The sequence below is a fragment of the Schistocerca serialis genome, chromosome 11 (assembly GCF_023864345.2).
Source record: "Schistocerca serialis cubense isolate TAMUIC-IGC-003099 chromosome 11, iqSchSeri2.2, whole genome shotgun sequence".
In the NCBI taxonomy this organism is placed as follows: domain Eukaryota; kingdom Metazoa; phylum Arthropoda; class Insecta; order Orthoptera; family Acrididae; genus Schistocerca; species Schistocerca serialis.
The window spans coordinates 53,779,254-53,797,549 of NC_064648.1; the positions used below are offsets into that span (position 1 = coordinate 53,779,254).

The window sequence follows — 18,296 nt, forward strand, 5'->3', positions numbered from 1 at the left end:
CTGCAGGAACATTTTATCATGCCATCATCACTAATGAGATCTAACACATGAAACAGTTTCTGTTGCTGTGTTCTCATATAAATAATACCTGATGTAAATAAGATTTCACATCTAAAAAAATTTGACAATTCATTGAGATGGCTGTACTTCTTCTACACTCCTGGAAATGGAAAAAAGAACACATTGACACCGGTGTGTCAGACCCACCATACTTGCTCCGGACACTGCGAGAGGGCTATACAAGCAATGATCACACGCACGGCACAGCGGACACACCAAGAACCGCGGTGTTGGCCGTCGAATGGCGCTAGCTGCGCAGCATTTGTGCACCGCCGCCGTCAGTGTCAGCCAGTTTGCCGTGGCATACGGAGCTCCATCGCAGTCTTTAACACTGGTAGCATGCCGCGACAGCGTGGACGTGAACCGTATGTGCAGTTGATGGACTTTGAGCGAGGGCGTATAGTGGGCATGCGGGAGGCCGGGTGGACGTACCGCCGAATTGCTCAACACGTGGGGCGTGAGGTCTCCACAGTACATCGATGTTGTCACCAGTGGTCGGCGGAAGGTGCACGTGCCCATCGACCTGGGACCGGACCGCAGCGACGCACGGATGCACGCCAAGATCGTAGGATCCTACGCAGTGCCGTAGGGGACCGCACCGCCACTTCCCAGCAAATTACGGACACTATTGCTCCTGGGGTATCGGCGAGGACCATTCGCAACCGTCTCCATGAAGCTGGGCTACGGTCCCGCACACCGTTAGGCCATCTTCCGCTCACGCCCCAACATCGTGCAGCCCGCCTCCAGTGGTGTCGCGACAGGCGTGAATGGAGGGACGAATGGAGACGTGTCGTCTTCAGCGATGAGAGTCGCTTCTGCCTTGGTGCCAATGATGGTCGTATGAGTGTTTGGCGCCGTGCAGGTGAGTGCCACAATCAGGACTGCATACGACAGAGGCACACAGGGCCAACACCCGGCATCATGGTGTGGGGAGCGATCTCCTACACTGGCCGTACACCACTGGTGATCGTCGAGGGGACACTGAATAGTGCACGGTACATACAAACCGTCATCGAACCCATCGTTCTACCATTCCTAGACCGGCAAGGGAACTTGCTGTTCCAACAGGACAATGCACGTCCACATGTATCCCGTGCCACCCAACGTGCTCTAGAAGGTGTAAGTCAACTACCCTGGCCAGCAAGATCTCCGGATCTGTCCCCCATTGAGCATGTTTGGGACTGGATGAAGCGTCGTCCCACGTGGTCTGCACGTCCAGCACGAACGCTGGTCCAACTGAGGCGCCAGGTGGAAACGGCATGGCAAGCCGTTCCACAGGACTACATCCAGCATCTCTACGATCGTCTCCATGGGAGAATAGCAGCCTGCATTGCTGCGAAAGGTGGATATACACTGTACTAGTGCCGACATTGTGCATGCTCTGTTGCCTGTGTCTATGTGCCTGTGGTTCTGTCAGTGTGATCATGTGATGTATCTGACCCCAGGAATGTGTCAATAAAGTTTCCCCTTCCTGGGACAATGAATTCACAGTGTTCTTATTTCAATTTCCAGGAGTGTATATTTGAAAAAAAAAAGTACACATTATCTAGTTTGTGTTCAAAAGTATTTAAAGTGGAAATGGACTGTTATTCTTTGCTGCGTGACATGGTATAGTCGTCATGGATGCTATTTGTGGTACAATGAGGAGAGGAGTGTGGAACCAGATGAATCACAGAAAATGGTATGCTGGCTGAGCTACAGATTTTTATAAATGGCACAAACTCAGATTCAAGTAAAAACCATATTTTATGGTACTGGAAGATGGTTTCTGGACAACTGAGTGAATGTAACTCGCATTCAGGTCAAACGTTTTTGCTCATATTCAAAACTATTATTATTTTTTACCTTAAGGTATCATAATATTGTTGTCACAACAACCATGAAGCTTGAAAAAACCAAACATCTTCTTGTAACTAAGGATGCAACCCATCAAAGATGTGCTTGGTATTCAGAGTTGGAAAATGATTCTTGCGGGGATCAAATGCTGCAGACGAAGACACTATAGCAACAGATGCTGTCAAGAATGTGCATATTGATCTGATAAATCCTGAACTATTTGTCATTGTAGAAATTTTAAATGAGAGAGGTATAAAACAATTTCTATGGCATCTCTGAAAATGCAGAACCTATGGTTATGTTTTTGAAACCCATTCCAAAGGCTACAATTTTTTCACAAAATGCAAAAGTGACACCACTTTTTTTAGAACTGAACAAATTTGAACATTAATAAATTAACCAATGATCATTTAAAAAGCATCAGATTTTACTTATGTCTTTATAATTGGGACCTATGACTGTGTTGCAAGATGAATTTTTTTTATCTTTTTTTTTCTAAGAAGAAAATGTAATATAATGAAAAACCGAAAGACTCATGTATTTAAATCGTTTGATTTATGTATAGTTTTAGTTTTTTTGAATATCAAAAATTGCATTATGACTAATGCTATTTGTGTGAGCTATGTATAGAATCTATGGTGTCCCAAATGCAATTAGTTTTTGACTTTTATCTTCAAGATTTCAAGTTTTAGATTCAATTATTGCATGCCTAATTTAACATATTCCTTATGTATTTAGATTTTAAAGGAAGGGTGCAATTCAAATAATTTCTGATTTAAACATAATTTTAAGAAATTCTTTCAGAAGCTATCTTTAATTCCACACAGCCAATTGTGTGAACCCATTATCAATCATTTAGAAAAGGAACTGTTACTATAACAATGAATGAAACTCACTTTTCAAACATGTGATTGCCCAAGAGAAAACTTGGAATCGCTCTTTCCTCAGCTGAATTGTACTTTCGATTCAACTACCATTTAATGAGTAACTATACTGTTGTATTCCATTAAGAAATAATTGCATCTCTATCCACTGCAACTACCAGGCCTACTGATCATACAACAAAATCAAATTATTTCCAACATCAATTGGTGGATACTTAGTAGTTCAGTCATTTCTACAATGAAGTAAACACATTTAGTTGATAACCTACAAAATATTTCAATGCACCCTATGGGTTGTTCATTAAAATTATTTTAACCGATACTTCACAACAAGAGTAATTAGCTTTTATGTTGGTTAACTGTAACAACACAGCTGACCCAAACACTACTCCTCAAATATTATGATAATCAATAGTGGACAGATTACATTAACTTCTCAACAGAGCCACATCATTTTACGGCAATAAATTAAGAATGTTCTGCCATAACCTTACTTGTAGATCAGAATCATTTTGAGAAAATATTAAATTCTTTATAAACCTGAAAACTAAAGACAATATGATTCATCATTGAAGACTTAGCATAAATCCATTGAGTTAACTGTGTTGCAAAAGATATGTACAATACCAATCCGTGTTTGCAACATCTGTATTCAGACACTGGGGTTAACAGACCACGTATTGTTTTGAACATTATACATACTGGTTAGACAGTGATGAAAGGAAACACAGTTTACCAATAAAATGAAAAAAGGTAAGGCATATGTACCCATTTCCAGCAATTATTTGGTTGGTATATGGTTCATGGCATATTTACCTAATTGTAATATATAACAGATACAAATAAGAGACTTGAATAATCAACAAAATATTCTTCTTCACTATTTACAGCAGTTCCCCAATGCTGGGATGACTTTTTCATTCTGTAACTGTACAAGGCACATAGAAGTGGAGAAAACTTATTGGCATCACATTAAAGCCTTAATCTTCCTTTACTCAGGGAAACTACAAGTGTTGTCATGTTAAATGAATTACACTTACAAGAACTGAATCTTAGCTTAGCAACAATAAACTAGGTCATAGTGATAAATGATACCTTGGGAGGAAAAATGAATACAGAATCGGGAAACAATACATATGATGTCCCACAGGGCTGATCAACATAAATGTTGTGCTAAAGCCATTGGAGATTCCTTCAAAATCTGCAATGCTTGCTGATAATTAGTACACTGATAATGGCCAAACACATTCATACTAGAAACAGCCAGGAGAATAATGGAACATGCTTGCAACTGGTTTACAGGCAACAGCACAAAAATTCAACCTTTATACTTACAAAAACATACATCATGCAATTCCAAACAAATTCAAATGACTTACAGATACAAGGAGATATCAATGACAGACACTGGATGAGGTTCCAAGAGTTAACTTCTTAGGCATTCAGATCGATAATAAATTAAGGAGGCACCAGCATGAGAATGAGATAACCAAAAAGCTCATCTCTCTCTGCCCTGCAATTAATGAATGTTCCTCCAGAGTGTCTACATGCAGAAATGCTTCCCAGCACGCTTTCTCTCAGTCCTAGCCTATAGGATAATCTTATAGGACATGGCAGCAATGAACAAATTAGTATTTATCCTATTCAAGCTTGTAGTAGGAATGTGATGTGAACACTTTGCATCTACATGTCACTATGGAACTCCCTATTGCCTTTCACAAATAACATTAATATGTTATTTATTTCTATTTGGCTTTCCAAGAACATAATTCCAAAAACAAGTGAAAACTCCAAAAGATGCCATTGAAATTGCCTGTAAGTGAGTAATGCTGAGGGGATCAACTTGACAATTTTACCAATTTGTGGACCCCATTTCAATTGAAACCCAAGCAGACACCAAGGAATTGGATGCCGTATGTTTCATTTAGTGTGTGACCAGTAGTGTCTACTTCTAGTAGCAGGCCATTTCTGATTGCTTTTCCATCTTATAAAACGAGTCTTCAAGGGATGACTTGAACTGGTAGCTGCAACATTAATAAGGGTAAAGTGCTGTGCAATATGGGGCAGGAAGTTTGTTGTTGGTAGTGATCAGGTGTTATTACTAAATGTAAGTAATGTGATGAACAGTTTGATGAGATTATCACTGAACTGAATCTGAAGAGGAGCAAATTCTGTAACAAATTGAAGAAAGTTGACAATGTTAGAAAACGCATAGATGGTCAAAAAACCGAAGAGATGGGAAATTATCAGACATATAATTTTTCATACGGATGGTATACCACTGCATTGGAACCAGCATTGATGAGCTAAAGGGTCTGCAGACCTGACCATGAAATTTGCTTCATCTCACAGTATGGTATCTTTTTTATTGGTGGGTGTTTGTGGCAGGCTCCACCTATGTGTACCAATAACACTGGATGAACTATGATGCTACATGGGAACAGCATGAGTTTCCTAAACTGACATGCTTGCAAATGCATGGATCAAATCTATTGTCTGGATGCTTAAATGTGTAGAAAAGGATTTTGATATTTGTGATCAGTAAATGACGAATCTGGTCCTAAACATAGCCGTGAAAAGTACCTTAATGTTTTATGTGCACACACACACAAAATGTGAGCAACATTAAAATCATATGGTTCCTTTGGAAAGAAAGGCTTTGCAGACATGTATAGAAATAAAAATTTGACCCCAATTCTGTACCTTTGTAATAAATAAAGTTATAGTCTTGTGAAATCTGATGATTTTAAACATCCTTGAGGAATTGCTTATACAGGTATAACTTCTTTCAGTGAAATATGTAGATCTTAATTTGTGTTGATGGGTTGCACCTATTATTGAATGTTTCACAATGTTTTTCAGAAAATTAAACTTGCTTTCAACACTGTAATCTCTGCCCTGGCTAGAGATATGGTGTGAATGTTATTCATTTATTCATTCTTTAATTTACACATTGCATTCCATAAATGAAGACGTGGATGGATGTGGGGTGAGCCACACTGCAAATCTTAAGGCAGAAGCTCTCACAGGGATTTATCTCTGTGAAGTGTAGTGACAACCAGCTGTTTGTGACTAGTGCTAATCTACTCGCACGGCTAATTAAGGGAACTAGTAATAGATTATTTTGTATGTATGTATATGTACATTTACTACTATGAAAAATATCATTGTTGCTCCTACTACATTGGTCAGCTACTTATTTTACCTAGAATTTCCACATACATCTATACTCCACTATCCACTTAATGGCACATCGCAAAGGGTACCCCATAACCCAGCTGGTGATTTCCGTTCCCATTCCACTCACAAATATGAGTGAAAAAGACTGTATATGTGCCTCTCAATCAGCCCTGACTTCTCAAATTTCACCTTCATAGTCTTTATGTGCTGTGTATGTTGGAATCAACAAAATCGTTCACCAGTCAGCTTCAAATGGCAGTTCTCTAAATTTTCTCAATAGTGTTTCTAGAAAGAATATCATCTTCCCTCTGGGAATTCTCATTTGAGTTCCTGAAGGATCTCTGTTACACTTGTGTGTTGTTTGAATCTACCAGTAACAGATGTAGCAGCCTCGCACTGAACTGCTTCTCCAACAAAGTATTAATTTGCTATCTTGCTAGCTTGCTCTAGCTTCTCATGCAATTACCTAATAAAACTCCCAATTCCACAATTACTACAGAATCTTGCTGGCCATGTGCCAGTATCAAAATGGTCAGCCCTATTTTTCTGCATCATTATTAAGCTCTAGCATTTTATGCTCCTAAGACCACAAAGGTTGCATGTCCACTCTAGCTGACAGAGCTAAGATATTTACTGCACAACTGCATGTACTACTCAGCATCACTGTTATGGTCACACATCTTATTCATAGATTTCTCAGGTGTCTACCACTGTTTAATCTAAGTTACGTATTTTCAAAGTTGGTTGGTTGGTTTGTGGGATTAAAGGAACCAGACTGCTACGGTCATCGGTCCCTTTTTCCAAATACTAAAAACACCCACAGACGACACAGAACAAGAGAAACTTAGACAAAGACCAGACAAAAAGGACTAAAATCACACAGAGTGTGGCGGTGGATGGCCAACCATAGAAATAAAAAAGGAAAAGCCAACCACTTAGAAACACATTAAAAAATCACTTTAAAATCATAGGCCAATGGCAAGAATCAACACAAAACAATAAAATAAAACAAACACTTAGATTAAATGGTAAAAACCCCCTGCCCGAATAAAACGTAAAACTAAGTCAGCCATAGCAGAGTCATCTGTTAAAAAGGCAGGGAGCGTGTCAGGCAGTGCGAACGACTGCCTGAGCACAGCTAAAAGTGGACAGTCCAATAATATGTGGACCACTGTCAAAACGGAGCCGCAGCGACATAAAGGTGGGTCCTCACGTCGCAATAAGTGGCCGTGCGTCAACCATGTGTGCGCAACGCGCAGCCGGCAGAGGACAACAGACTCCTTGCGAGAGACCCGCAAGGAGGAGCTCCACACACCGGTAGCCTCCTTGATGGCCCGAAGTTTGTTTCGTGAAGGCAGGGCGAGCCATTCAGTGTCCCAAAGGTCCAGAATTTTGCTGCGTAGGAACGCTCGCAAATCTGTCTCCGGGAGGCCAATGTCCAGAGATGGTGTACTGGTGGCCTCTTTCGCCAGGCGGTCAACATTTTCATTTCCGGGTATCCCAACATGGCCCGGGGTCCAAAACAAAGACCACAGAGCGGCCACAACGCACAAGAGTATGCAGGGACTCCTGGATAGCCATCACCAGACGAGAATGAGGAAAACACTGGTCGAGAGCTCGTAAACTGCTCAGGGAATCGCTACAGATCACGAAGGACTCACCTGAGCAGGAGCAGATATACTCTAGGGTACGAAAGATGGCGACCAGCTCAGCAGTGTAAACGCTGCAGCCAGCCAGCAATGAACATTGTTTGGAATGGTCGCCTAGAGTAAGCGCATAACCAACACGACCAGCAACCATCGAGCCGTCAGTGTACACAATGCCAGAGCCCTGATACATTGCAAGGAGGGAAAGAAAGCAGCGGTGGAAGGCCTCCGGAGGGACTGAGTCCTTCGGGCCCTGGGCCAAGTCGAGCCGAAGGCAAGGGCGAGGAACACACCATGGGGGTGTACGCAAAGTGGTCCGAAAAGGAGGTGGAACAGTGAAAACCCTAAGCCTGGAGAGAAGCTCTTTGACGTGGACCGCGATCGTACAACCTGACCGGGGCCGACATTCTGGCAGATGGACAACCGATTGCAGGAACAGGAGACGGTAGTGCGGATGCCCGGGCACGCTAAAAACACGGGCAGCATAAGCGGCCAGCAAACGTTGGCGCCGTAACCGCAGTGGAGGGACACCTGTCTCCACTAGTATGCTGTCCACAGGGCTGGTACGGAAGGCACCAGTGGCGTATCACGCTGTGTAGTATTGGGTCCAGCACCCCCAGCACAGATGGGGATGCTGAGCCATAAGCCAGGCTCCCATAATCCAGACGAGACTGGATTAACGCTTGCTAGAGCCGTAACAGGGTAGATCAGTCGGCGCCCCAGCTGGTGTGGCTCAAGCATCTCAGAGCATTTAGATGCATCCAACACGCCTGTTTAAGCTGCCGAATATGAGACAGCCAAGTCAACCGAGCATCAAAAACTACCCCTAAAAACCTGTGGGTCTCCACCACAGCAAGGAGTTCGTCGGCAAGATAAAGCCACGGCTCAGGATGGACTGTTCGGCGCCGGCAGAAATGCATAACTTGGGTCTTGGCAGCCGAAAACTGAAAGCCATGTGCTACAGCCCAAGACTGCGCCTTGCGGATAGCGCCCTGTAGCTGACGTTCAACAGCTGCAATGCCAGTAGAGCTGTAGTAAAGGCAGAAGTCGTCAGCATATAGGGAAGTGGAGACAGAATTTCCCACCGCTGCAGCAAGCCCATTTATTGCGATTAAAAACAGGCAGACACTGAGGACAGATCCCTGTGGTACCCCATTCTCCTGGAATCGGGAGGAACTACGAGAGGCCGTGACTTGCACGCGGAAGGTACGATACGACAGAAAATTGCGGATAAAGATCGGCAGAGGGCTCCAAAGACCCCATACATGAAGAGTAGATAGGATGTGACGGCGCCATGTCGTATCGTACGCCTTCCGCATGTCGAAAAAGACAGCGACCAGGTGCTGACGGCGGGCAAAGGCAGTACGGATGGCCAACTCCAGGCTCACCAGCTTTCTTAGAATTCTTCCTATGAATCTCAACCTGGATTGGGGGAGGAGGTGGAGGGGGGACAGGATAGGGGTGAGGATACTGTGGAAGGAGTGGACACGACTGAGGCAAATGAAGTGGTCAACGTCACGGGATGGAGGCGGTCATACTTCTTCCTGGCCTCAGAATAAGAGAGACGATCCAAAGTTTTGAGTTCTTGAATCTTCTTCTCCTTCTGATACGCGGGGCAGTCTAAGGATCTAGGCGAGTGCATGCCAGGACAATTAACGCACCGAGGTGGTGGGGAGCATGTATGTTCCTCATGAAGAGGATGTCCACAATCGCCACAAAGGGGCTCAGCCTCACACCATGACGACATGTGCCCAAAGCACAAACACCGAAAACAGTGCATAGGAGGCGGGACGTAAGGTCACACGTCGCACCGGTAGCACATCACCTTTACCTTCTCTGGGAGAACGTCCCCCTCAAAGGCAAGGATAAAGTCCCCGGTGTCGATGCGATGGTCTTTGGGGCCGCGCTGGACCCAGTGGACGAAATGCACGCCTCGGCAGTCCAGGTTGGCCCTGAGCTCCTCATCAGATTGCAGCAGGAGGTCCCGATGAAAAATAACACCCTGTGTCCTATTCAGTGCCAGATGCGGGACAATGGACACTGGGATGTCCCCTAGTTGGTCGCATGTCTGGAGCGCCGTCGACTGTGTGGCGGAGGTGGTCTTTATAAGAACGGACCCCGAACGCATTTTGCTGAGAGCCTCGATTTCCCCGAAGATGTCCTCAATGTGCTGAACAACGAACATGGGCTTGGAGGTGGCGAACGTCCCCCCATTGGTCCGAAAACAGACCAAATAGCGGGGGAAGTACTTCGCTCCAAGCCGGCGGGCCTGTCCTTCCTCCCAGGGAGTGGCCAAGGGGGAAAGGGCAGGAGAACCAGAACCAGAGACAGTACTTTTCTTTTTGAAAGACTCGGCCGCAGAGCGACCTGATACATGTTGACGTTCCATCTGCGCCGCCCCGATACCACCCACTCCGACCAGGGGCTCTCCCCACGGGCACCACCCAGCCTCAGCAAGGGCCACCTGGCAGGATGACCGTTGCTGGGAGTCCTGATGCCCCAAGGAGACGGGCATCTACTCCTTGGCCGACGTGGGGAGGGTGCAGCTCAGGTATTGGCAGTATGATCCCTGTGTTGTCAGGGGGCTACAACCTATAGGGTACATGACGACCCCACCACAACGGGCTGGCTACCGTGCTGGATTTCGGGTGCCATGGAAAGTCCATCATGATCGTAGGTGCAGATGGGGAAGCACTATGGGCGTAACTTTTACAACCCATCAGGCGTTTAGGCCCAATTTGTTGAATTGTGGGTATGGTTACAACGCCGTTACAATGCTGAGTGCCAAGGTCTTAGTGCACGGAGGACCAGTGATACACCACGTAAGGTGTCCTTCCCCAAAAGGCTCGTACTTCTGTAGCATTTGGAAAAATGGAGGTCAAACCCCGAGGGGGACCATTACATGGAAGGCCGAAACGGTTGAAACTCCTTTTAGTCGCCTCTTACGACAGGCAGGAATACCTCGGGCCTATTCTTACCCCGGACCCACAGGGGGAGGGCACAGGATGTAGCCGATCATATTTCCGCCTTGCCTCGGTGTAGGTCAGGCGGTCCAGGGTCTTATATTCCATTATCTTCCTTTCCTTCTGGAAGATCCTACAGTCCGGTGAGCAGGGGGAATGGTGTTCTCCGCAGTTAACACAGATGGGAGGCGGAGCACATGGAGTATTGGGATGCGAAGGACGTCCACAATCTTGACATGTGATGCCGGAAGTACAGCGAGATGACATGTGCCCGAACTTCCAGCATTTAAAACACCGCATCGGAGGAGGGATATATGGCTAACACATCACAACGGTAAACCATCACCTTGACCTTTTCGGGTAAAACATCACCTTCGAAGGCCAAGATGAAGGCACCGGTGGCTACCTGATTATCCCTCGGACCCCGATGCATGCGCCAGACAAAGTGAACACCTCGTCGTTCTAGGTTGGCACGTAGTTCATCATCGGACTCCAGAAGAAGATCCCTGTGGAATATAATACCCTGGACCATGTTGAGACTCTTATGCGGCGTGATGCTAACAGAAACATCCCCCAACTTGTCACAATTGAGCAACCTCCGTGACTGGGCAGAGGATGCTGTTTTGATGAGTACTGAACCATAGCGCATTTTGGACAAACCTTCCACCTCCCCGAACTAGTCCTCTAAATGCTCCACAAAAAACTGGGACTTGGTTGACATAAACGATTCCCCATCAACTCGCGTACACACGAGATACCGGGCTGAATATTCTCCACTGCCTTCTTTAGCCATACGTTCCTCCCATGGAGTGGCCAGGGAGGGAAATGATCTTGGTTCGTATTCCTTGCCGTTGAGGTTAGACCTCGATCGCTTAGAGACTGCTGGTGGAGGCCCACCAGCGAGAGGTGATGTACCACGCTTCATTGTGGGTCATCCGACCTGATGCCACCCACTCCAACCAGGGGCTCTCCCCACGGGCACCACCCAGCCACAGCAAAGACCACCTGGCAGGATGGCCTTTGCCGGGAGTCCCGATGCCCCAGAGGGATAGGCATCTACTCCTCAGCATACGTGGGGAGGTAGCAGCTCAGGCATCAGCAGTGCGATCCCTGTGTAGTCAGGGGGCTACCACCAAGAGGGTACATGACGACCCCACCACAACGGACTGGCTACCGTGCTGGATGTCGGGTGTCGAAATATCCATGCACATCACGAGGGCAAAGATGGAAGTGCACAATGGAGGGAATGTATGCTATCCGGAACACACTCCACGCGGATGTGGCTGGAAGCTCAATTGAAATCCAACTTCATCACAATATCGGGTGTGCCAGATCTTAGGGCAAGATGGATTGAAGATGCATCACGTAAGGTGTCCTTCCCCAAATGGTACGCACTAACGGAAAAATTTGGAAAGGAAGTGGTCAAACCCCTTAGGGGACCATCATATTAAAGGCCAAAACAGATGAGACTCCTTTTAGTCGCCTCTCACGACAGGCAGGAATACCGCGGGCCTATTCTAACCCCCGAACCTGCAGGGGGAATTTTCAAAGTAACAAGTGGGGTACAACATCAGTGATTTCAGTGCCAACCACATGACATGGTATTCCAGACCACACAATCAGCAACACACTGTTCTTCACACTTGCTATGGGAGCAGCACTCCATGCAGTGGACACTATCCCTGAACCTCTGGCCCTGGTGACATCTTGTTTGACCTGTGATCTCTTGGGCTGCATATGAAGGCCAGTATGGCCTTTTGTATTTTCATGGTAAGTGGTCACCAACTACAATCCAGCCACTTTGACAACTACAGCTATGCCCTAGGACACCCTACAGATCACTGTTTTAACCAAACTCCTCATATGCACATCCCTGACTACTATGTGCAGCATTCTCATTTCTGTAAAACCCTTCTTGTGGAACAACACTACTACTGTTTCACTTACTGTCCTGTCTACTTGTGATGCCAATGCATCCCTTTCATTTGTTTAAAATGGCATAACATGAGTCCCTGTGACATTTAAGTCTTGGCCTGTTAGCTGTGAATCAGCTACACTCCTTTATATACTCTCTGAGCTGTCCCTAGCATGATAGTTTGGATCCTAGACCTGTATGCTTGTATAATCACCACACATTCCAGTGTCTGAAGAAGCTAACATTTCAGTGCCTGAAAAATCCTTTAAAACTTCAGGATGTTTGTTTATGAACAATCAGATCAAGAGTGAGCCAGTACCTAACCTTCGCAAATGTGTGTTGAATGTTCCCCAATATTTGTCTAATTTCATTCTTGTGACATGTTTATCAATGTGAGCTTCTCTTTCCCTTAGCAAGGTCATAAAGCATATTTAAAAAAATAATCTTTCTTCTTCAGATCTGCCAGGACTCGCATGGTGAGGCCATACATGGCTTCAGCTATGTACAATCATTCACTAAAAGCTATAAGAGTTTTTCTATTAATGAAAATTTTATAAGTAATACAACAGGTACCACAGAAGCTGCCACAATATGTACAGGTTGTGGCCAACATATCGGGGCTGATCTAGAACCCACAAATTTCATCTCTGTTTTTCAAATCCCAAAAAAAAATTAGGGCAAACTCAAGAATAACTATGATTCACACAAAAGATAAGAACAGCCAGTGTTATTTTGAATTCTATTATCAGAAGTTGTTGAAAGTAGGAATATTTCTCAAATTATCTACACTATTAGAACTTACACTTCATCTAAATGTGAATTTCGCGACCATCACAGACAACCATTATACAATGTAGTTGATAACAACAAGGGCTACTGAGAACAGGATTATACCAGCCACTAGTCCCCTTCCACTACTATTTAAAACAGTCAGAATGTAAGAGGTGATATGAAAGTCAAGTGCAGGAGTACAAGAATACTCTACAATTACGAACAGCAACAAATTCCACAGAACTGACAATCTGTGACAATTCCACTGCAATGCATCTTTTACTCTACACACTTAACAAAAGACTTGAATACATGCAATACATCAGAGATGTAAATACTTACAGTATTCTCAGTTATATTTAATTCAGGATCCTCCTTGATAAAATCAGTGGACAAAGATATTCCCAATGGATCTTCAACAGACTGAAAGAAGAACACAATCTGTGAATTATAACTGCTTGCTATCTTCTGTGTGTATATGACAGCACTCAATATTCTTTTCTCATTAGTATCATCCAACTTTGAAGAGATTCTTATCAATTGGGAAGAGAGTGTGTCAGAATGCATTCAAATCAGTTCTATTGCCCCTGATTTTGCTATCAGCCATTGTGCAGTACTTATTTGGCATACTTTCACTTTCTATTCCTGTCACATAATCCACTCTGATTTCAGAGGCACTATGGCCTACTCTATCGGATGGTTGTACTCCCATATACAAATTTGATATACGTGTGTGGCAACATTTCAAAATTAAACTCAGATAATATAAAGATGCAAATAATCTTCCAACAGTAAACCCATAAACAAGAGGAATTTTTGGTCATTAATCAAATGAATGTGGCATTCCACACATTATCATCAAAATTACCCAAATTTAATGTTATTTACACAGCTTCTTGCCATATCACCATGTATTTTCAGTGCCTGCTCTTTAGGGAACAATGCAAATTTATGTAATGTGTACCGGAGGAAAATCATAAGGAATTCCACAGCACAATTTCAGTAATGATGTAAAAACTACAGTGAATAGTGACTGGGAACTCTAGAATATACACCCATCACATGTCATAGTTCCACATATGTTACAGCACTGACACAGAGGTGTAACAAGATTAACAATTACTTCCAAGAGGAAGTCTTCCTTGCTCCGTTTACACCAAATATGTACTTAAGGCATTCATTACATAGAATCACAATAAAAAATTAATGCAACAGTAAATATCATAAAGATATGCTTGTTACAAGTGCTGTTAAAATTCTATTGGTAATACCCTACAAATAACACATCTAACTAGAGTTTCTTACTACACTTCCTGCACAATACAGTGCTTGTGTGAAAACTTACATTAAGCTCAGATCCAGAAGCATGGCGTTTCAGTTCAGGGTCTTGCTTTACGCAAACACTAGGGTCGCCAGCCTTTAATGGGTCTTCAAGAAACTGAAAAACAAAGAAAGTGGCGTATCAGGGCATCTGCCTCTTGTTCCTACATGGCACTGTCATACAGGGGGAGAGAGGAGGACGAGACCGGGCGGTGGTGGTGGGGAGGGCGGAACGGGAGACAGGGCCTGGGGGCGGGGAGTGGGGGCGGGAAACAGGGTGTGGAGGGGGTGGGAGACAGGGTGTGGGGGTGGGGGAGGGGTAGTGGGGGGGGTGTAGTGGGAGACAGGGCGTGAGGGGGGGTAGTAGGAGATAGGGCGTGGGACGGGGGGGGGGGGGGGTTTATGTGAGACGGGGCAGGGGGCAGGGGGGGGGATAGTGGTACACGAGACGGGGAGGCGGGGCATGGTGGCGGGGTCGGGGAGGCGAGGCGTGGTGGCGGGGGCGGGGAGGCGGGTCATGGGAGCGGATGTGTGGCGGGGGGGCAGGGAGGGGGGCAGCGAGACAGGGCGGGGGGGGGCGAGACAGGGCATGGGGGCCGGCGAGACAGGGCGGGGGGGGAGCGGATACGGGGCGGGTGTGGCGGGGAGACGGGGCGGGGGGGGGGGGGACCGGGGCGGTGGGGGGGGCGGGGAGACTGGGCGGGGCGGCGGGGCAGGGCGGGGAGGCGGGGCGGCGGGGGGGGGCGGGGAGGCGGGGCGGCGGGGGGGGGGGCGGGGAGGCGGGGCGGTGGGGGGGGCGGGGAGGCGGGGCGGGGAGACGGGGCGGGGCGGCGGGGAGACGGGGCGGGGCGGCGGGGAGACGGGGCGGGGCGGCGGGGAGACGGGGCGGGGCGGCGGGGAGACGGGGCGGGGCGGCGGGGAGACGGGGCGGGGCGGCGGGGAGACGGGGCGGGGCGGCGGGGAGACGGGGCGGGGCGGCGGGGAGACGGGGCGGGGCGGCGGGGAGACGGGGCGGGGCGGCGGGGAGACGGGGCGGGGCGGCGGGGAGACGGGGCGGGGCGGCGGGGAGACGGGGCGGGGCGGCGGGGAGACTGGGCGGGGCGGCGGGGAGACGGGGCGGGGCGGCGGGGAGACGGGGCGGGGCGGCGGGGAGACAGGGCGGGGCTGCGGGGAGACAGGGCGGGGCGGCGGGGAGACAGGGCGGGGCGGCGGGGAGACAGGGCGGGGCGGCGGGGAGACAGGGCGGGGCGGCGGGGAGACAGGGCGGGGCGGCGGGGAGACAGGGCGGGGCGGCGGGGAGACAGGGCGGGGCGGCGGGGAGACAGGGCGGGGCGGCGGGGAGACAGGGCGGGGGGGCAGGGAGGGTGGGGATAGAGAAGGGGGAGAAAAGGGGAGTTTCTTATCAATCTATTTACACTAAGTGACATGCACTTAACATATCCAGTCAGCAAAATCTTACAAGACCATATCTTGGGCGTTGGGCAATGGCAAAAGCAAAATTAGATTCGACGTTCATCATAATGCGATCATAATGATGATGCTATGACATATTAGAAAGTAACTTTTTATTCCGACACTGGACCATGTTACGACTGGCATGAGAGAGCATTTTGCTGAAGAAGATATTTATCATTTTAAATTCAACATCCTTTTTCCATCACAATTACTGGAACATGATGCTAATGATCTTGCGCACAAACTAAATCAGTGCTTACCCGAACTACTGTATTTTGAATGCGACTCACACTTAGTGGTTAAGAAAGACTAATGGGACAGTCTCTTCAATACAAGCAACGACCATAAATGCTCTTAATGATTGTGATTTTGTTATGCAAGCATTGTCTCTCTATCCTATATCTGACTATCCTACTTTGCACACGCTGTACAAAATATTTGTCTACCTGCATCTATTGCTGCAGTAGAAAGAAGTTTTTCAACACTGCGGTGTACAAAGACATGGCTGAGGTCAACAGTGAAGGAGGATCCACTTAATGGCTTAGCTCTCTTGGACACTCACCCTGAAATTGCTTGTCATGCTGACAATGTAATTAACCAATTTGTCAGGAAGAGTAGGTGCATAGAATTCATCATTTAAAGTACAGAACCACAACTATAACTTTTTTATATCATGTATATGTGTATAATCAGTTTAAATAAAACTTTCTTACACTTTCCATATGACTTGATTAGCTTTTATTACAGTAAAAGTAAAGGTAGCTCAAGGTATCTTTAGTGAGCCCTCCTTGAGGTTTTTCTGTATCTGCCACTGTTTCATATGAGATATGGTGTAAGTTCTATTGGCCCGCTGTGAGCTGAGGCTCGTGCGCAACAACAAAATCTGTTGGTTGGGCTCAGAGAACATCCTAGGCTCACTTTTTGGCTGTTGGCTGAAGAGGCAATGAACATTTGTAAGTGAGGCAAGAGAACATCTTTGTAGAGTCAAGCTGTGGATGAACTACTATCAATTAATTTTGAGCAGAGTTTAAGACTCAGATCAGACCTTTCATTAGTTTTGTGACCTTCACTACATATTCTCTGGAAAATGGTAGGGTCCCTATGTAGCAACAATGAGTAAGTTTCAGAGATGTAATCTCACATTTACAAAACTGTAATGCATAGATTCGTGCAGTCTATTACAGAGTTGTCTTTTGTTTGTTTTGAATGGCCAGCAACTGCTTGTCTCAGGGGCTCAAACTGCAGTATGTGACACCAGCATAGCACAGTAGGGGATGCATAATTACCTACTGAAAGGTAAGCATATTTTATTCAAACCAGTAGAAAATATAAGGTATCAGTAGTCAATCACTTAATGCTCCCAGTATGCACTGTTGCCCCTTTCAGATGCATTGATGAAGCTGCACAATGAGTGAGTGTTGACCATAATGGCACAGTGAGAGGAGGAATACCACACTGGCTGAATGTTTGTCCCCATTGTTGTGGGTTGATCCCAGCAAGCAAAATTATACCATATTGTGACAATTGTTTTTACCAAGAAATGATCACAAACAGCGAATGCTGATATTACACATTCATGTCCACAACGCTGGACAAATGATTGCAGTAAGGAAAACATGTTCAGATTGTTCGAACAGGATGTGACGATACATCGACAAATCCGAAAGAATGGACACCACATATATAATTAAGGTGATGTCAGCCAATGATCCTTTCAGTGTAGATGCACACCACACTACCTCTTACAGGAACCAGTGTAAGGAGGATCATGAGCACTGCATCAGTGGTGAGTAAGTTCAGAATTTGGGTATGACAGGAAGCATGCTAGAGTAGACCATGCAGATGTGATGATCACTGTGTCCAGATGGCATAGTCGTCACTGCAAGTGCCCAGTCCACATGAGACTTGGGTTCAATTCCTGGTCCAGCACAAATTTTCAACCATCCCCATTGATGTAAATTAATGCCCACAGACAACTAATGTCTCTACCTCCTTTGTCCCTGAGTCATTGTGGCTGCAGGATCAAAATGCTGTCTGTCCCCTTGGACATGTCCAAAAGAACGGACAACACATGCATATTTGACATGTTGAGATTAGATATGAATAAAAATTTATTTTGCAGTGATAGTGATTCCTTCCATTTATGTTTAACCAAAAATATGTAACTTTACCTCGGGCTAACTTTCATGACCTTCTTTAGTCAACAATCCCTGCTCCTTGAATGTAACATTATTGAGCAACCAAATTCTGCCTGAAATAACACCCA

The 18,296-nt window shown here is 46.1% G+C and overlaps 1 protein-coding gene across 1 annotated transcript in view; it reads right to left on the reverse strand.

The window, feature by feature from the left end:
• Positions 1–18,296, reverse strand: part of LOC126427304 (zinc finger protein 679-like) — a 105,775-nt gene that overhangs the window by 61,206 nt on the left and 26,273 nt on the right. The window contains exons 4-5 of the mRNA XM_050089611.1: positions 14,601–14,693; positions 13,598–13,678 (exon numbers count right to left, since the gene is read on the reverse strand). Coding sequence (XP_049945568.1) covers positions 13,598–13,678; positions 14,601–14,693 — 174 coding nt within the window. The remainder of the gene's footprint in view (positions 1–13,597; positions 13,679–14,600; positions 14,694–18,296) is intronic.